At 44.8% G+C, this 21460-nt stretch overlaps 1 protein-coding gene across 2 annotated transcripts in view; it reads left to right on the top strand.

Annotated features, from left to right (window-relative positions):
* Positions 1-21460, top strand: part of MMP17 (matrix metallopeptidase 17) — a 213261-nt gene that overhangs the window by 149688 nt on the left and 42113 nt on the right. The window contains exons 4-6 of one of the 2 annotated variants that reach the window (XM_073676094.1): positions 13732-14015; positions 14676-14852; positions 17722-17863. In XM_073676094.1, coding sequence (XP_073532195.1) covers positions 13732-14015; positions 14676-14852; positions 17722-17863 — 603 coding nt within the window. The remainder of the gene's footprint in view (positions 1-13731; positions 14016-14675; positions 14853-17721; positions 17864-21460) is intronic. The other variant, XM_073676096.1, reaches the window with a different exon arrangement.

The raw sequence follows: 21460 nt of genomic DNA, 5'->3' as shown, positions 1-21460 counted from the left end.
CAGTGAGCAGTTGCTCAGTGAGCAGCAAACTCCCTTCCATATTGTCAATGGATCTCAGTGTTGCCAGCTGCTCATTTAGATCCAGTACCTGGGCTTCCAAATGCACAACGTGCACACATCTCGCACAGCAGTATGCACCCACGACAGGCTGTTCAAGGATTGCATGCATGTGGCAAGATGTACACTGGATAGCATTGTCAATAATGGAGCTCATTTCCTAATGGGGATTGCACTAGACAGAAATGTTAGGTAAAAAGAAATGTAAAGAATTAATAAAATACAGACAGCAATTCAGTCCAAAGTCCTCCCTTCCAAACTCCCTGAATCCAAAGTCACTGAAAAACAAGTTACACACTTACTTCCGTTTGCACTTACGCTCCATTCACACTTGCTAAGGAAGATGATGATTTAAAGAGTTTTTTTTTCCCTTTTAGCAGCAATCCAACCTACAGCTCAATACACTTCCAAAGGACTGGATGCCCCAACCAGCTGCCCCTTATAAACCCTTAATTATGACTAGTGTTGAGCCACCCCCGTAGTGTTCGAGTTCGGTTCGGTTCGTCGAACACCCGTGTGTTCGCCGAACTGTTCGTCGAACTGTTCGTCGAACACCTTCGAACACCGCTAAAAACAATGGCAGGCAAACAAAAACACATAGAAACACATAGAAAACACCTTCAAAGGTGTCCAAAAGCTGACAAACTGCTCAGAAGACATAACTAACACATGGAAAATTGACAAGTACATATAGTCATGCGAAAATAAAAGAGGTGGAGGAGTAAAAGGAGGGGGAGACACAGATATAGGCATGTCATGCCCTTCTAAAATCCAAAAAGTGAGAAGCCGACACGGCCAGTCCGCTCCTGCCCGTGCCACCTCCGTGTCGCCGGGTTTGTGCCAGAGCCGCGGTGAACCCTGACGGCCAGCCCCCCTCTCCCAATACTGGTGCCTGTCCGCTGGTGGGTCGAGCGAGCCCCCCTGTGGTGGAGGCAGCTCTAAGCTTTTTAATTTAAATTGTCTCTCTAATTTGAATGAATACACTTTAAATCCATTTACAAGGATCTATTGGAGGGCAAGTCTCATGCCAGCAGCCGCGTAATTCCAGCTCCAGTAGCGTCCACTAAAGCTGCTGCAGTTAAAAAGCTTTTATAAGGATCGAGCTCGGCTGTCCACCGCAAGGCATCCTAATGCCAGTCCCAGCCCCTATGCCTTGGGGTGCCTCCTGATGCTCTTCACTAAGTATCCCATGGTCCCGAATCATTTCCTTTGAAAAAATTAAGTGTCTAAACTACAGGTGGTGTAGCTTGCTTAACAGCCGGGATAATCCGCTGACTAGCAGACACTGCTACTAGGCACAAAGTATTTCCTGGGCTAGATGCAGTTAAAAATTTGTAATTAGATACTCTCGTTGGATGCTGAGAAAGCATTCCATAGAGTCTCCTGGCACGCCATATATGATTCTCTTAAAAAGCTTGGGGTTGGGGTCTAGGGGACCCTTTTATAGCCAAAATCACGGCCCTGTATCGCAATACGTCACCTAGGCTGAAGATAAATGGAACTGTAGCACCCTGAGGGCTCGGTTGCTACAGACGTATTGCACCTCACCCAGAGGTAAGGATGGAGTGTGGATCAGGACCCGACACCTGCATGCATTACACCACATTGCCGTGGGGCAGGGCGACCAATATGCCCCTGAGATGGGCACGACAGTCCCTGTCCCTGGCTGGAGTGGGGGGAGGGAACACTGAGGAAGGGGAACCCTGTAGTGCAGGAGCAGGGAGGAAGCAGTTCCTGGGTGCATTGAGAAGGGAGTATAAAAGGTGGGCACCATCTTAGTTCAGTGCAGAGAAGTCTGAGCAGAAGTGGCAGGGAGCAGGGGCTCTGCATGAGCTCTGCTCCGGAGGCGGGCCTAGTAACAGAGGCCCAGGCCTGGAAGAGGGAGAAGGAAGGAAGAGGAGCGGAGAAGGCTCCAGGAACGAGGAATGAAGGGATCCCAGGGGTGCGGACGGGCGAGTCGCCACCGCACGCCCGAATCCACCTGCGTGGAGGGGTCAGGCCAAAGGGGGAGACCGGTCCCCGAACTAGTGGAGGCAGGAAACGACCCTCAGCTAGAAACCGGAGGCTCTGACATTTTATGTGGCGCAGCCCCTCGCTACACCCGCTAGGAAGGCACCACATAGGGTCAGGGAAACTGGCGCCAAGTTTACCAAGAGGAGGCCCGAGGCAGCCGGACAGAAGTGTTGGTAAGAAAGGCCAGACAAAGGACACACAAAGGGGGTCCTGTGAAGTGCTCCAAAGTTATCTGGGAGTTGTCTGAGCCCCTCACCTGGTGAGAACAGTACGACGTGGGCAGCCGTTACCTGCAGACGTGGTCTGGATAATAAGAACTGTGAGTAAAGGCCCTGGACTGCATCACTGACTCCGTGTCGTTACTGCTGCTGCCCTGCACCATCACCCCCATCCTCCGCATACACTGCCCTGAGGCTATACTCCTCCCGTGGGGAGTTATGCTACGCTCTGCTGCACCCACAACACCAGCCTCAGCGGTCTGCCCTGGAGCGGCGGTTCACTCTGACCGCAATCCACGGGTGGCGTAGTCGGACATTTAAACATCAAAACCACATAAATAGTTCCGCCACTGGTTTGACCGCCCTGAGCCACGGAACCGGGTTGCCGCCACGGAGACTACAACCACCAGCATCCACCAAAAAGGGTCCGGCTCCGGGTGTCCCAAGGCCCAGGGGGCGCGTCAGAACATTTTCATCACCTTTCACAATCACCAATGGGACAAGGCAGGGATGTTCTCTGTCCCCTCTCTTATACATCCTAGTGACGGAGCACCTGCTCTCATCAATTCGCCATAACCCCAATATTAGGTGGATTGAGGTGGAAGGCACCGAGTACAAGTGCTCTCTATTTGCTGATGATGTCCTAGTATATATCACTCAATCACATATATCCATCCCTGCTGTTATGGCTGAAATAGATCACTTTGTTACATGGTCAAATTTTAAAATCAATGCAGCGAAGTCTGAGGCCCTCGATGTCTTCCTCCCCAAATCCATATAGGATTCCATCCAGTCCAACTTTCCCTTTGCCTGTCCCTCACAGGGTATCAAATACTTAGGAATTCCTATTCATAGAGACCTCTCCCATCTATGTTATCTTAATTTTGGGCCCTTTATTGAACAACTCCATACAGACCACGGTTGGCAAGTTAGAACTGTAAGATTCACTACGTGAACCGCTGGTGTTTTCTGGAAAAGCACATGTACACTGCGTTCCAAATTATTATGCAAAAAGTGTTTAGGAGTGATAAGGGAAGAATTTGTTTGTTTGTCAGTTAAACTCATTGATGGTGATGTGTGTCAGGGCTCTTTATATCACTGTAAGCAATTGCAGACACCTGTGCTAATTAGTTTGGCAGGTGTGTCCAATGAAAGGCAAGACTACTTAAGAAGGCTCTCTCACATTATTAAGCAGCCTACATTTTCTGCCAAAATGGGAAAGAAAAAGGATGTGTCGGCTGCTGAGAAGCAACAAATTGTGGAGTGTTTAGATCAAGGCATGACTACAATCAACATTGTGCGATGATCAGGATGAAGTGTCTTGGCAATCAAGAAGTATGTAGCTGATTCACAGTACACACGTGTGCGTGCTGATAAGGGCAAATTGAGGACTCTTTCCTACAGGCAATTACGTCAGGTTGAAAGAGCAGCGGCCAAAAAGCCTTGTCATAGCAGCAGACAAGTTTTTGAAGCTGCTTGTGCCTCCAACGTCCCCCGAACAACAAGATGCAGAGTCCTTCAGAGGTTTGCAGCTGTGCATACGCCATCCTGTCGACCTCCTCTATCCACTTCACACAAGCAGAAACGGCTCCAGTGGGCCAAACATTACATGAAGACTGATTTCAAAACAGTTTTGTTCACGGATGAGTGCCGTGCAGCGCTCGATGGTCCAGATGGATGGAGTGGAGGATGGCTGGTTGATGGACACCCCACGCAAACACGGCTACAGCGCCAACAAGGAGGAGGTGGAGTAATGTTTTGGGCTGGAATCATGGGGAGAGAGATTGTCGGCCCCTTTAGGATCCCTGAAGGCGCTAAAGATGAACTCCATAATGTATGTGGATTTTCTCAAACAGCACTTCCTGCCATGGTTCAAGAAGAAGAACCGTGTATTTCACAGCAAGATCATTTTTCTGCATGATAATGCACCATCTCATGCTGCACATAAAACATCTGCATCTCTGGCTGATATGGGCATAAAAGGGGACAAACTTATGGTGTGACCCCCATGCTCCCCTGACCTCTACCCCATTCAGAACCTTTGGAGCATCATTAAAAGGAGTGTCTATGATGGCGGGAGGCAGTTCACATCTAAGCAACAGCTCTGGGAGGGTATTCTGTCCTCATGCAAAACAATTGAAGCAGAAACCATCCAAAACCTGACAAATTCAATGGACGAGAGAGTTCAGAAGCTCCTTTCGAACAAGGGGTCCTATGTGAAAATGTAACATGACCTAGAATAAAGTTTTGAGTTGAAAACTGTTTGATTTCAGTTTCTAACAACCTGCTAATGCTTATAATTTCAAAAATGACCATTTTTTTGGTCTTTATTAAAATGAAAAGGTTGATCGAAAAGTTTGGGGGATCTAAGAGTGTGGCAACCCAGTAGTCATGATTACTTCGAATTCTGACAATATGAGGGTCATGCTGCAGGTAGTGCAGCAAGAAGGCACTTATGTGTCTTGCGCATCTCGGAGCCCCAAAATTATTTTCCGGGCTAGATGCAGCTAAAAATTATTTTAAATTTTAAATCTGGTGAAGCTTTAGTATAGATGGCCTAATAGGATCAGTGCTGCACACTGCTACAAAGCCCAAATTATTTTCCAGTCAAGATACAGATAAACATGATTAGTAATTTGAAAGCTTAAAACGGTTGGTAGGGTGATTTTAACCAATCATCAAGCTTTTACTCTCCCCAGGATGACACAGGGGTAGAAAAGTCGTTTTGGATCCATGATTTGTTCATCTTTATGAACGTGAGTCTGTCTACATTATCAGTGGAGAGCCGCGTGCGCTTATCTGTCAGCACACCACCAGCAGCGCTGAACACATGTTCAGACAGAACGCTGGCTGCGGGGCATGACAAGATCTCCAAGGCGTAAGTGGCTAGCTCCGGCCATTTATCCAGATTGGAAGCCCAAAAAGAGCAAGGGTCCAGTGACACAGTCGTGGCTTCAATGTTTACTTGGAGATACTCCTGTACCATCGTCTCTAGGCGTTGACTATGTGTCAGACTTCTTGTCTCCTGTGGCCTTGCAAAGGATGGGCTAAAAAAGTGGTGAAATGATTCCGCAAAATTGATGTTACCAGCAGATACTGTGGTTCTGTTACGGTTTGAGTGCTGAACACTTGACGGTCCCACGGTTGGCAAGTTGGAACTGTGAGATTCACTACGTGCACCACTGGTATTTTGTGGAAAAGCACATGTAAGATTCTGCAACAGTCTCTGCTGATACTCCTGCATGCGTGCATCCCTTTCTATGGCAGGAATAATTTCTGCAAATTTACTTTTGTACCGGGGATCTAACAGTGTGGCAACCCAGTAGTCAGGATTATTTCTAATTCTCACAATTCGAGGGTCATGTTGCAGGTAGTGCAGCAAGAAGGCACTCATGTGTGTTGCGCATCCAGGAGCACCAAGTCCCTGTTGTGTTGGTGGCGAGGTAACAATCATGCTTCCTTCCTCTGTCCTCTCCCCCCAACCTCGCACAACAGAAATGTGATCAAGGTCTCCCTCATCTGATGAGTCTTCCATCAGTTCGTCCTCCACTTCTTCCTGGGCTCCTGCACCTTCCTCACTAGTTTGGCTGCTACCATGCGCCCTGGTAAAACCATCTCCCCCACCCTCACATGCCTGCCGCCTTGGTGCTGCCGACCGTCTGGACCTTGCAGATGTTAGCCCTTCCGCATACAACTCCTCCTCCTCTACTTCCTCCACCTCCTCTTGTGCCACCACCTGACTCCGAATTCTGTTTAACATGTGCTCCAGCATGTAAATCACCGGAATAGTCATGCTGATAATGGCATCGTCAGCACTAAACATCTTCGTCGCCATTTCAAAACTGTGCAGAAGGGTGCATAGGTCCCTGATCTGAGACCACTCCTCCAGCGTGATTTGCCCCACCTCTGAATCTCGTTGGCCCAGGCTATACGTCAGAACGTATTGCACCAGGGCTTGTCGGTGCTGCCACAGTCGCTGCAACATGTGCAGAGTTGAATTCCACCGGGTAGGCACATCGCATTTTAGCCGGTGAAGTGGCAGGCCCAACGACTTCTGTAGAGATGTAAGTCGCTGAGCTGCGGGATGCGAACGGCGGAAGTGAGCACACAGCGACCGTGCCCTCTGCAGAAGGCCATCTAGTCTGGGATAGTGGGCTAAAAATTGCTGGACAACCAGGTTCAACACGTGAGCCATACAAGGCACGTGTGTGACATTGCCCCGGCGAAGGGCCGCACCCAGGTTTGCAGCATTGTCGCACACGGCCTTCCCTGGTTTCAGGTCCAGTGGAGACAACCATTCATGAAATTGGTTCTCCAGAGCTGACCACAACTCCTCAGCTGTGTGACTCACATTTCCCAGACATTTCAATGTAAAAACCGCCTGATGACGTTGAGCCCTACTGCCAGCATAGTAAGGAGGTGTGCAGGATCCCTTCTGCGCAGTTAGAAAGCTTGTGGCATGACCAGACAGGCTTTGGGTGCAGGTGGAAGACCGAGAGGAGGTTGAGGAGGCAGAAGCAGTGGAGGAACTTTGACATAAAGAGGATTGACGCACAACTCGTGGGGACGGCAAGACTTGGACAGCAGCCCCTTGTCCTGCTGTCACCATAGTTACCCAGTGCCCAGTCAGCGACATGTAACGCCCCTGTCCATGCCTACTCGTCCAAGTGTCTGTGGTGAAATGCACCCTGTCACACACAGAGTTTCTCAAAGAAGCGGTGATGTTGTGTGCGACATGCTGGTGGAGCGCAGGCACACCTTTCTTTGAGAAGTAGTGCCGACTGGGCATCTGGTACTGGGGCACTGCGACGGACATAAGGTCTCGAAAATCCTCTGTGTCCACCAGGCGGAAAGGCAGCATTTCTGTAGCCAAGAGCTTGCAGATGGTGAAATTCAACCTCTTAGCTTTCTCATGGCTAGGAGGAAATGGTCTTTTACTTGTCCACATCTGAGGGACCGAGGGCTGGCTATTGTGCTTAGACGGGGTTGATAAGGGTGTCCCCGGCAAACTGCCAGTCTGTGAGGAAGATGCAGGCGGACATGTTAGGTTGCCTTGATCCAAAGGTGGTGCTATCGATGTCGGACAGCGCTCAACACCAGCTGGTGTTCCCACCTCCAAAGAAAATGATGACCTGCCAATCATGCTGGCTGTTGCGGGTAAAGAGGTGGCAGGTCTGCGCCCCAAAACAGGTGTGACTGCTGTCCCCCCAGTCACAGAGGATGAAGAGGCCGCGGATGCACAAGATATGGCAGACGGTGGTTGGCCCGGCCGGCTAGGCCGCATTGTAGCACACTGAGCTTCCCACTGCAACTTATGCTTCATGTCCATGTGCCGGTTCATGCATGAAGTACTCAAACTATGTATTTTTTGGCCTCTACTTAGCTTTTGCTGACAAATGTTACAGATAACACGAGTTGGGTCATCTTTATCGATCTGAAAAAATGCCCAGGCTATGCAAGGCTTAGCACCCATGCGACCTGAAGAGCCACCACGACTTGTGGTGAGAGGCAAAGTTGTGTCTGAGGATGCAGTTGTTGACGTGCTTCCAGTACTACGTCTCTGTCCAGGAAGGCGCAACCTGACCTCGTCGTCACTAGCATCTTCCTCCACCTCCTCTGCTGACCTCATCTCTTGGCTGACTGTGGGTTGACAGTAAGTGGGATCTCCAACCTCATCATCATCACCCTGTGTGTTATCACACCCGTCGTCCTCAGAGCCAACCTGTTCCTGCCCTGACAAAAAACCAAAGTTGTCTCTCCAATCAGGTATTTGAGTCTTATCATCGTCTTCCTCATTGTCTCCACCAACAGGAGTTACAGTTTGGGAATGAGGGTCTACATTATGGTCAGAACCTTCTGCGTCTGGTCCTGGATCCGACTCATAAAGATTCTGGGCATCAGTGCAGATCATTTCCTCGTCTGGATTCACAGAAGCGCTGGAGTCGACCTCTGATTCCCAGGCTATAGTATGAGTAAACAGCTCTGCAGACTCAACCATCTGTTCTACCTCATACTCAGACGGGCAGCTGGAGATTTGGGAGCTGTGAGGAAGCAAGTGCGATTTGGGTGACACCTTTGAACACTGGAGTATTTGTGATGTTGAAGTTGATGTGGAGGAGAGCCCACTTAAAGGAGCACTTGATATCCGTTGAAGCACCTGCTGTTTTTGTGCCTCATCTGGAATTTGTAGCGATTGGCGTGGCCGTAAGAAAGGGATCTTATCACATTGTCCGCTAAAAGAAGTAGACATTTTAGTTTGGCTGGAAGATGGTCTTTCTTCTGCAGATGTTACTGTTGCTTTAACACCTACCCCACGGACACAACCTTTTTTCCCCTTCCCAACACGCCTATTCCCCTTTCCACCAGCAGCAGGCCTTTTTCCACTCATTTTGGTGGTTAACTAATTCACAACTCTGGAGTTGTTTGCACAAAAAACAATGGATGGTAATCGAGCAGAGCTGAGTGGCCAAACTGTGGTATTAGGCCAAAACTATTGGCTGGGTTAGATGCAGAAAAAAATTATATTCAATTTGCAACCTGATGGAGGTCAGTATAGATGGACTAATACAACAAGTCCCACACACAGCTAGAAGCCCAATATTTTTTCAGAGGTAGATGCAGAAAAAAATATATTCAGTTTGCAACCTGATGGAGGTCAGTATAGGTGGACTAATAGAACAAGTCCCACACACTGCTAGAAGGCCAAATATTTTTTCAGAGCTAGATGCGGAAAAAAATTATATTCAGTTTGCAACCTGATGGAGGTCAGTATAGATGGATTAATAGAACAAGACCCACACACAGCTAGAAGCCCAATATTTTTTCAGAGGTATATGCAGAAAAAAATATATTCAGTTTGCAACCTGATGGAGGTCAGTATAGATGGACTAATACAACAAGTCCCACACACAGCTAGAAGCCCAATATTTTTTCAGAGGTAGATGCAGAAAAAAATATATTCAGTTTGCAACCTGATGGAGGTCAGTATAGGTGGACTAATAGAACAAGTCCCACACACTGCTAGAAGGCCAAATATTTTTTCAGAGCTAGATGCAGAAAAAAATTATATTCAGTTTGCAACCTGATGGAGGTCAGTATAGATGGATTAATAGAACAAGACCCACACACAGCTAGAAGCCCAATATTTTTTCAGAGCTAGATGCAGAAAAAAATTATATTCAGTTTGCAACCTGATGGAGGTCAATATAGATGGATTAATAGAACAAGACCCACACACAGCTAGAAGCCCAATATTTTTTCAGAGCTAGATGCAGAAAAAAATTATATTCAGTTTGCAACCTGATGGAGGTCAGTATAGATGGATTAATAGAACAAGACCCACACACAGCTAGAAGCCCAATATTTTTTCAGAGCTAGATGCAGAAAAAAATTATATTCAGTTTGCAACCTGATGGAGGTCAGTATAGATGGATTAATAGAACAAGACCCACACACAGCTAGAAGCCCAATATTTTTTCAGAGCTAGATGCAGAAAAAAATTATATTCAGTTTGCAACCTGATGGAGGTCAGTATAGATGGATTAATAGAACAAGACCCACACACAGCTAGAAGCCCAATATTTTTTCAGAGCTAGATGCAGAAAAAAATTATATTCAGTTTGCAACCTGATGGAGGTCAGTATAGATGGATTAATAGAACAAGACCCACACACAGCTAGAAGCCCAATATTTTTTCAGAGCTAGATGCAGAAAAAAATTATATTCAGTTTGCAACCTGATGGAGGTCAGTATAGATGGATTAATAGAACAAGACCCACACACAGCTAGAAGCCCAATATTTTTTCAGAGCTAGATGCAGAAAAAAATTATATTCAGTTTGCAACCTGATGGAGGTCAGTATAGATGGATTAATAGAACAAGACCCACACACAGCTAGAAGCCCAATATTTTTTCAGAGCTAGATGCAGAAAAAAATTATATTCAGTTTGCAACCTGATGGAGGTCAGTATAGATGGATTAATAGAACAAGACCCACACACAGCTAGAAGCCCAATATTTTTTCAGAGCTAGATGCAGAAAAAAATTATATTCAGTTTGCAACCTGATGGAGGTCAGTATAGATGGATTAATAGAACAAGACCCACACACAGCTAGAAGCCCAATATTTTTTCAGAGCTAGATGCAGAAAAAAATTATATTCAGTTTGCAACCTGATGGAGGTCAGTATAGATGGATTAATAGAACAAGACCCACACACAGCTAGAAGCCCAATATTTTTTCAGAGCTAGATGCAGAAAAAAATTATATTCAGTTTGCAACCTGATGGAGGTCAGTATAGATGGATTAATAGAACAAGACCCACACACAGCTAGAAGCCCAATATTTTTTCAGAGCTAGATGCAGAAAAAAATTATATTCAGTTTGCAACCTGATGGAGGTCAGTATAGATGGATTAATAGAACAAGACCCACACACAGCTAGAAGCCCAATATTTTTTCAGAGCTAGATGCAGAAAAAAATTATATTCAGTTTGCAACCTGATGGAGGTCAGTATAGATGGATTAATAGAACAAGACCCACACACAGCTAGAAGCCCAATATTTTTTCAGAGCTAGATGCAGAAAAAAATTATATTCAGTTTGCAACCTGATGGAGGTCAGTATAGATGGATTAATAGAACAAGACCCACACACAGCTAGAAGCCCAATATTTTTTCAGAGCTAGATGCAGAAAAAAATTATATTCAGTTTGCAACCTGATGGAGGTCAGTATAGATGGATTAATAGAACAAGACCCACACACAGCTAGAAGCCCAATATTTTTTCAGAGCTAGATGCAGAAAAAAATTAGATTCAGTTTGCAACCTGATGGAGGTCAGTATAGATGGATTAATAGAACAAGACCCACACACAGCTAGAAGCCCAATATTTTTTCAGAGCTAGATGCAGAAAAAAATTATATTCAGTTTGCAACCTGATGGAGGTCAGTATAGATGGATTAATAGAACAAGACCCACACACAGCTAGAAGCCCAATATTTTTTCAGAGCTAGATGCAGAAAAAAATTATATTCAGTTTGCAACCTGATGGAGGTCAGTATAGATGGATTAATAGAACAAGACCCACACACAGCTAGAAGCCCAATATTTTTTCAGAGCTAGATGCAGAAAAAAATTATATTCAGTTTGCAACCTGATGGAGGTCAGTATAGATGGATTAATAGAACAAGACCCACACACAGCTAGAAGCCCAATATTTTTTCAGAGCTAGATGCAGAAAAAAATTATATTCAGTTTGCAACCTGATGGAGGTCAGTATAGATGGATTAATAGAACAAGACCCACACACAGCTAGAAGCCCAATATTTTTTCAGAGCTAGATGCAGAAAAAAATTATATTCAGTTTGCAACCTGATGGAGGTCAGTATAGATGGATTAATAGAACAAGACCCACACACAGCTAGAAGCCCAATATTTTTTCAGAGCTAGATGCAGAAAAAAATTATATTCAGTTTGCAACCTGATGGAGGTCAGTATAGATGGATTAATAGAACAAGACCCACACACAGCTAGAAGCCCAATATTTTTTCAGAGCTAGATGCAGAAAAAAATTAGATTCAGTTTGCAACCTGATGGAGGTCAGTATAGATCAGGGTTCCCCAACTCCAGTCCTCAAGGCCCACCAACAGGTCATGTTTTCAGGATTTCCTTAGTATTGCACAGGTGATGGAATTATTGCCTGTGCAGGTGATGGAATTATCACCTGTGTAATACTAAGGAAATCCTGAAAACATGACCTGTTGGTGGGCCTTGAGGACTGGAGTTGGGGAACCCTGGTATAGATGGACTAATAGAATGATGCTATGCCCAAAAGATTTTACTTCACTAGGTGCAGTAAAAAAATTGGTATTCTATACACAGGTGGTATATCTTGCAACACAGATAGGCTACTCCACTGACTAACACACTCTGCAATAGGCCAAAAAGTTTTAGCTTTGCTAGATTCAGCCAAATGCTGTGAAAAAAACTTGCACAGCACTGGCACAGACCTGCCTGGCAAAAACTGATAGGAACTGATGTAACCTAGTCCTGAAAAGGACTGCAATTACAATTAGTCTTTACTCCCACAACCTATCTATTTAAGAGCACAGACCTGCCTGATAAAAGTCGTAGGAAATGCTGTAACCTAGTCCTTAAAAGGACTGCAATCACAACTATTCCCTACTCCCAAGCTATCTGTATATTTGTGCGAAAATTGGCTTGAAATTAACAAGGTATAGCGCACACAGCAACAGCGGTGCCGTCTAACACGCAGCTGCAGCAGTGAGAAAATGGTGGCAACGGGGAAAATGGCTTGGTCTTATAGGGCAAGGACATGTGACATACACTGCCAATGACACATGCCCTTGCTTGTGTGAAAAAAAGCACTTCGCTCCGTGTGTGCGCTGCTGATAGGCTGACAGATTGCACCTCCCCACTGCAAATGCGGGAAAGAGAAAAAAAAATGGAGATCTTCATTGTTCCTGCAGAGATCCATCCCCTGCCCTTCCCCCCACCCCGCTGTACACTCAAACTGCGTATTAACATTAATTTTCATCATTACTGAGAAAAAATCCAGTTATGATTTTGGTGCACGAACAGTTATCGAACATAACCTCGAACAGCCGAATTTTTCTCAAATTGTTCGTGTTCGCCGAACGGCTCGAACACCGCCCAAAACAGCTCGAATTTGAGATTGGCGAACAGTTCGAGTAGAACAACGCTCATCTCTAATTATGACCCCTCACCCTTAATTAACCCCTTGTGAATATAGCTACACCTCAGGATTTAAGTGCAATGTAGTTAACCCTTAAATACACAGGTAGTAAAATAAGAGACTGTAAAACTGTAGAGAGAAAATAGGTTTTAAAAAGCCCAATAAAACTAAACAGGTAGAAAAGCACTCAGCAGGTCACAATTCAACAACTCACCACAATTCACACAGGTATTTTCTGCAGGATTCCCAAATACCTCTTCACTGAAAAACAAGTCACACACTTACTTTCGTTTGCACTTGCGCTCCGGTCACACTCGCTAAGGAAGAAGATTTAAAGAGGTTTTTTTTTTTTCCCTTTTAGCAGTAATCCACTCAATGCACTTCCAAAGGATATTGCTGGAATTAGGGTCTCGGTTCATACATCATGCTGCTCTCAGATTATGGTGACAGATTCCCTTTAATTATGGAAACAGTGAGATTGATTTAGATCTGATTTTTGCATTACATGAAGTGACATAAATGCCACCATGGCATCCATTATGAAAGGTCCAGACCACAGAGGTAGGCAAGAACATTAGATCTGGTGTGACATCTAAATGCTTTTTTAATATTGAATTACATGAGACTCAGACAATCTGTTAGTTGTAATATGCAGGGAACATTTTTACTATTTATGCAACTTTGAAATCTGGTTTCATAGTTTTGTCTCATTTTCTTGCTTCCTGCAGGGTCAGAACATTCCCTAAAGAGTCATCACTGGGTCATGACACTGTGAGAGCCCTTATGTACTATGCCCTTAAGGTGTGGAGTGATATCACACCTCTGAATTTCCATGAAGTGGCTGGGAATAATGCAGACATTCAAATCGACTTCTCCAGAGCTGATCACAATGATGGCTACCCGTTTGATGGACCTGGTGGCACTGTAGCGCATGCTTTTTTCCCCGGTGAACAGCACACCTCTGGTGACACTCATTTTGATGATGAAGAGTCATGGACATTCCGATCATCAGGTATGTCAGGGTAAGAGAAACCATAGTTATGCATTTGAGCTGTGGAAATGTAGACAGAATGGAAGGCCACTTTCTATTACCACCATATTGCCTTGTGCATAAGTAATAGAAGATGTGGCACATTGAGGAACAGTAAAGTGGCATAACCTGAAGCTTGTGGGTCCATATGTAAATTCTCTATCAGGGCCCGAGCTAACATGGGGTTTTAATAGTATTGGTCTTCTCGTATGGGCCAAAGAGCCTTACATGGGACCTCCTAGGCTTTATGGCCCAGGTACACCCACTGTAGTTACACCCCTTATAAATCAGATTATTTTAGCTCAGTTCTTCTTAAAAAATTAAAAATGATAAATTCTACCTGTATTTACAAGTATTTTTTATATATCTTTTATATATCTTTGTTAACGTGACCCTTTTGGTCTAGGGACCACATTAAACATCTGATGGTACATAAGGAGCAAGCATACGTAATGTCTTATTTTTTGCTTTGCTCTGCTGCAATTTTCTATCTTTTTTGGTGCCTTCTTAAAATGTTGTCTCTGGACTGGGTGTCACTTTAAAACGCTGTTTAGCTTGACATTAAAAATAAGCAGGTTGTTTTATCTATTGAAATAGTAAGAAAATTGACAAATGATATTGACTATATATTTTCTTTTCCAGACGTACACAGCATGGACCTGTTTGCTGTCGCAGTACATGAATTTGGTCATGCGATTGGACTGACTCATATTTCTGATATGGAATCTATAATGAGACCATATTATCAAGGGCCAGTGGGCGACCCCCTGAAATATAACCTACCTTACGATGATAAAGTCCGGATCTGGCAGCTATATGGTAGGTTTGTGTGCGTGGTTAAATAATGCATTAAAACTTTGACCACAATTCAGAATTTACTTTGTGTCTTTTTTTAGTGTGTTTTTTAGCCATTTTTGTGTTTGCCCCAAATTTGTTTGCTTTTGTACTGTTTTTACACTTTTTTTTAGTCCTCATCCATTTTTAGGCTTGCTTAACAATGTGAACGTGGTTTTTCATTATCCCGATGCTTTGGCTAATTCATCATTTGAGACTTTTCAAAAAGGTGCCAAATTTTTGCTCAGTTGTTATTGCACTACCCTAGCGGAGTACAGAATCTGTCAATTTTGTTTTGCGCAGTTGAAGACAAACACATGATATTTTACTCATTATTTGAAAGGTTCCTGCAACATTTTAGTTAAAAAAAAAAGGAAATAAAGAAAGGATGAAAATAAAAATGCTTCTTTGCAAATTCTTCAGACATCAAGCTCCATTATGATTAATTTTGTGCACCATTTTTATTTATTAAAATTTGCCAGCTCAAAAAGAAAGCCAAAACACAAAATTAGTTAAGAACTTGAAAAGGATGGATGAGGACCAACACTTTCAAACCTGCTGTAAAGTAAAAGCACTTTGTAACAATAAATAAATAATCGTACAACCCCTTTAAGGGGGTTTTCCACTTTCACAAAAATGGGTGCCAAATGATTGCAAAGTTGAAAAACAACAAAAATAGATAGTAGTAAACCTCCTCGGCTCTAGCTCCAGTTCTCTGACGATGTTCCAGTCTCTGTGTTTTGGCCGCATAGGTGATATCACGACGACAGTGCACACCACTGCTGCAGCCGATTTCTGAGCTCAGCGGCCATACTGAAGTGGACAGCATTAGCTTACGATTGGCTGCAGCAGTGATAAAAAAGGCTCCCTTAAATATTAAATTAACATGCAGGTGCACAAATATCCTGTGGCCAATATACAAGCAAACACAAACACGATGCATCTGCACACTGCGACTAATAAATACATGAATTTCACTATTGCTATACTTACGGTGTGCAGGCCCTTTGTTTGTAATGGAGGTGTGATCCCCTCTTGGGCTTATCCACCCATTTTTCCCAAAAATGTTCCATTATGGGTTAAGCCTGGTTCCTCTCTTTTCCCCATTTCATTTGAGGCCTGTCAGAGTACATGGAGAGGGGAGTCACTAGAGTTAAGGGCCATCCATATGAGGTCCCCTTGTCGTGGTTGGATGGCTTTTATGCTTTTTGATTAAAAAAAATGTTAACTAAGTAGCTGATGTTTTTTATGAGTATAGCAATAGTGGAGTTAACATTTTCATTAATCACAGTGTGTGTATATATGCCTGCAGCTGTAATATCTGCTGTAGTTATGACGTCACCACTGCATCCAAAACACAAGTCCAGTGTGGGGGCTGAGTGCTATCTGGGTTTGCTGTTATAAAACTATACAATAGTTTGGGCAGCAATTTTGAGAAATTGGAAAAACCCTTTAACATTATCTAGATCAAATATGTATAGTAAAGATATAATCTAGAAACATCACTGTTATCGTATTTACCTAAGATTAAACAATGCAATACTGTACTGAATGGATAAATGAAATATTAATGCCTGACAAACAGCAATATGGCTCACTCACTGCAGAACAGAGTTAAAGGGGTTGTCTTATTGAAAAAATAAATAAGACATGAATTGAATACGCTTTAAGAGCCACTTTTTTACTTGGTGAAAATTCCACAGCTCCCCTGGATTATGCTGTTCTTTTTCTCTTTACTCTATGCTACTTCATATGCAGAGTCCATTATGTGAAATCTCTGCTTTATAGTCCAACTGGGCGATTCTTCAGAGATTTCTCTGGTGGTGTGCATTTTCAGGTTTCCTTTTGCCGTGCTTTTTTCACACGAATTCCAGGCAGAATCCATTTGAAAAAGATGCCGGGTGCTCATAGCCTTGCAAAGGTGTTTAACTCAATTTATTGGGGAAGTGACAAGTCCTCTTTAAAAATAAAATGGTGGAATAATCACTTCCCAAAACCCTCCTGGATCCAGCACAGGAAGCTCTTGAGGTCTGCATAGGCTTTAGAAGCAATGCATCCTCTTTTCAGAAGCCAGAGATGATTGGCTGCAGGGGTCATGTGACTAAAAGAGCATGTCATTTCAAAAACATCTGCAGTGCTCATCTGACTTCCAAATGAAGCAGCCATCACTTCTGGACCCAACGGAAACCTCTGAAGCAGCCTACGCTGGGTCCACAGAGTTATAAGAAGGGGAGTATGCCACCATTTTTTATTTTAATCATAATCTTGCCCTATTATTTCTATATCAGATAACCCCTTTACCTAAACCTCTTTTAATACATGCATAATGCTTAGTACGCATACCATATCAATTGATTGGAGGACCTGCAGACAGTTCCAGCTTAATATTGTCATTTCATGCTAAATATAGGCGAAGCTCTGTATAATTTTTTCCCATAAATATAATGAAGTAGGGGATAATGGCATCTGAACCTGCGAATGATTTGGGCCCAACCTTATACTTACCGTGGATTGACACAAAAGTATTCTTTAAAAGATTACATATAAGACTTGTTCTCCTTGAGTCCTTCCTATTTCAGGTGCCCATTTTATACTTGATGAGGACCATTTTTGAAGGAATTCATTGTTTATAATACATTTATATATTTGGTGCTAGAGATATAAATATGCTGCTTCACCCGGTTGCAAGTCGTGTGCACATTAAATTCAGTTGCATGTAGGGTCAGCGCTAGAGAACACCGTTCTGGGAAATTCAATTATTATGCTGCATTATCAGCTCATCATTTCATATCTGGGTGCACTGTTTGTGAAATTAGTTTTTGAGTTAGATGCTGTGTCTTATTTTCTGTTCCAGTTTCCCACATGGCCTCTAATCCTTCACCCTCTCTCACCCCAGGAGTCCGTGAGTCTGTGTCCCCAACAGCAAAGCCTGAAGTGTCTGAAGCTGAAGAACATCCCTTTCTGCCTGATCTGCCAGAGAACCGTTCTACTATCCAGTAAGACGTCACTAGATCCAGACAGATGGCCGTGTAGTTTCTATTCAGTCAGCTGGGTTGCTTTATTTTTGGCAGACTGCAATAATTTATTTTCCAAAGTTCACAGTCAGCTCTCTCTAGTTACACGGGAAATTGTCCATAGGTGATAATCCCCATCAATGTGCTGCAATTTTATGTTCGATTATTAGAGCTGGGAGCCTTTCTAAACATAATAATGGAAGATGAGTACTGGAAGATTGAGCTAGACACATCCATAATTACAAGAGAAGTTAGCACAGTAATGCTTTGTACAGTGGTGGCCAAAAGTATTGGCACCCCTGCAATTCTGTCAGATAATACTCAGTTTCTTCCTGAAAATGATTGCAATCACAAATTCTTTGGTATTATTATCTTCATTTACTTTGCTTGCAAGGAAAAAACACAAAAGAGAATGAAGCAAAAATAATAAATAATTTAATAATTTTTATTTATATAACGCCAATGACTCGCCCCCTGAGCCGTGGGGTACCTGGAACTGGGCTTCTGTATGCTGCTGGGGGTAGTAGTGGCAACCCGATCCCGTGGCTCAGGGTGGTCAGACCAAATTGTGGCAGTCTATTTATCAGTGTTTTGAATGTCCGACTACGCCACCCGTGGATTGCGGTCAGGGATAACCGCCGCTGCAAGGCAGACCGCTGAGGCAGGTGTTGGTGTGCAGCACAGGGATAGGATAACTCCCCACGGGAGAAGCGTAGCCTCAGGGCAGCGTGTAGGGAGGATGGGAGTGATGGTACAGGCGCAGCAGTAATCACACAGAGTCCAATGATGCAGTCCAGGGTCTTTTACTCACAGTTGTTATCCAGGTCACTTCTGTCAGCAAGGACTGCCCAAGCCGTGCTGCGCTCACCAGGTGAGGGGCTCGATCAACCTCCAGGTAATTTAGAAGCGCTTCACAGGATCCCCTTTATGTGTCCTTTCTCTGGCCTCTCATACCCCACCAGTGACCTCACTTCTGTCCGGCTGCCTCGGACCTTGTCGGATTAACGTGCCGGCCGTTTTCCCTGGGCCCTATGTGGTGCCTTCCTAGCAGGTTTAGCAGGGGGCTGCACCAATGAATGGTCGCAACCTCCGGTTCTTGGCTGAGTGTAATTTCTCCTCCACCAATTTAGGGATCCGGTTCCCCTTCTGCGGCCTGACCCCTCCACTCAGGTGAATTCGGGCGTGCAGTGGCTACTGACTGTTCTGCACCCCTGGGGTCCCTCCTTCCTCCGTGTTCCTGGAGCCTCCCTGCTCCCCTTCTTTCTTCCCTCAGGCTCCGGCCTCTGTGCTAGGCCTGCCCAGGGAGCAGAGCCCATGCAGCAGCTCTGCTCCCTGCCTTCTCCTCTCACAGAACTCCCTCCTAAGATGGCCCCCACCTTTTTATACTCCTCTCTCTGTGCATCCAGGAACTGCTTCCTCTCTGCTCCTGCACTACTGGGTTCCCCCTGTTCTGGGTGTTCCCTCCCTCCCACTCCAGCCAGGGACATGGTCGGTCGTGCTCGCTGCTGGGAGCACCGTCGAGCTGTCCCCCGGAAATGTGGTGTAATGCATGCAGCTGTCAGGGTCCTGATCCACACTCCATCCTTACCTGGAAGTGAGATACCACACCTCTAACTGAGATGCGATACCTCTGTAGCAACCGAGCCCTCGGGGCGCTACACCAACATATTCCGCAGCACTTTACAATTAAGCGGGGACATGTACAAACTATAAATTCAATACAAGGTGAGACAGTTTAACAGTTACATCAGGAGTGAGGTCCCTGCTCACAAGCTTACATTCTACAAGGAAATGGGGGGACACAATAGGTGGAAAGTGCTTGTTATTTCAGGTCAGGCAATTATAATAAGTCGGGATTATCATATAAAGCTGTATGATCCGGTCATCAGCCTGTATGTTCAAGTGCAATACTCAATTACCGAGTGCAGTTATCGTGTGCATGGAGGGTGTAGAAACAGATGAACAGTAGGGGGCAGATTCTGAATAGTATTTAGGAGGGAACAGGGGAAAGTTAGTTTACTGGGTATTTGAGATGGTAGGCTTGTTTAAAGAGATGGGTTTTTAAAGCGCGCTTGAAGACATCGGGGCTAGGCATCAATCGGATCGTCTGGGGTAGAGCATTCCAGAGAACTGGCGCAGCACGAGAGAAGTCTTGGAGACAGAGGTGCGAGGTTCGGATTATGGGGGATGTTAGTCTTAGGTCATTTGTAGAACGGAGGGCACGTGTAGGACGATAGACTGAGATGAGAGAGGAGATATAAGATGGTGCAGAACTGTGGAGAGCTTTGTGGGTGAGAGCAATGAGTTTATATTGGACCCTGTAGCGAATCGGTAACCAGTGTAATGACTGGCACAAGGTGGAGGCATCGGTGAAGCGGCTGGACAGAAATACGACCCTGGCTGCCGCATTCAGGAGAAATTTTGGTAAGAGGGAGACCGATCAGAAGAGAGTTGCAGTAGTCCAGACGAGAGTGAATAAGAGCGACAGTAAGAGTTTTAGCAGTTTCCAAAGTGAGAAAAGATCGGATTCTGGAGATGTTTTTAAGATGCAGGTGACAAGAGCGAGTGAGTGATCGGATATAGGGAATAAAGGAAAGGTTAGTGTCGAATATGACCCCAAGGCAGCGGGCGTGCTGCTTGGGAGTTATGGTTGACCCCTCCAAGGTAATTTCGATGTTAGGTAGAGTTAGGTTAGTAGAGGGGGGAAACACAAGAAGTTCAGTTTTGGAGAGATTCAGTTTAAGATAGAGGGAGGACATGATGCTAGACACAGCAGACAAACAATCCTTGGTATTTTGTATTAGGGTAGGGGTGATGTCAGGGGAAGAAGTGTATAATTGGGTGTCGTCAGCATAGAGATGATACTGGAACCCAAATCTGCTGATTGTTTGTCCAATAGGGGCAGTGTATAGAGAGAAGAGGACGGGGCCTAGGACTGAGCCCTGCGGAACCCCGATAGTAAGGGGATGAGGAGGGGAAGAGGAGCGGGCAAAAGATACAGTGAAGGAGCGGTCAGAGAGGTAGGAGGAGAACCAGGAGAGAACGGTTTCCTTGAGGCCTATAGAGCGGAGCATAGTGAGGAGGAGCTGGTGATCCACAGTGTCAAATGCTGCAGAGAGATCCAGGAGAATCAGCAGGGAGCAGTGACCTTTGGATTTGACTGTTAGTAGATCATTAGAGACTTTAGTGAGGGCAGTTTCAGTGGAGTGTAAGGAGCGGAAATCAGATTGTAGAGGGTCGAGGAGAGAGTTATCTGAGAGATAGCGGATTAGACGGGAGTGGACCAAGCGTTCCAGGAGTTTAGAGATGAAAGGAAGATTAGAGACAGGTCTGTAGTTAGCAGTGCAGTTCTGGTCCAGGGATGGCTTTTAAAGTAAAGGGGTTATGATGGCGTGTTTAAATGAGGAGGGAAAGATACCTGAAGAAAGAGAGAGGTTAAATATTTTAGTCAGGTGAGTGGTGACCACCGGTGAGAGGGACTGCAGGAGATTTGAAGGAATGGGGTCACTGTTGCAGGTTGTAGGCCAAGAAGAAGCGAGGAGCTGGGTAACTTCTTCTTCTGTGTCAGGCTCAAAGATG

The sequence above is a fragment of the Phyllobates terribilis genome, unplaced genomic scaffold, assembly GCF_046119375.1.
Source record: "Phyllobates terribilis strain yellow unplaced genomic scaffold, ASM4611937v1 Scaffold_1__5_contigs__length_1240528914, whole genome shotgun sequence".
Taxonomy (NCBI): Eukaryota; Metazoa; Chordata; class Amphibia; order Anura; family Dendrobatidae; genus Phyllobates; species Phyllobates terribilis.
Note: the sequence above shows the minus strand (reverse complement) of the source record. Positions and strands in the feature narration are given on the sequence as shown.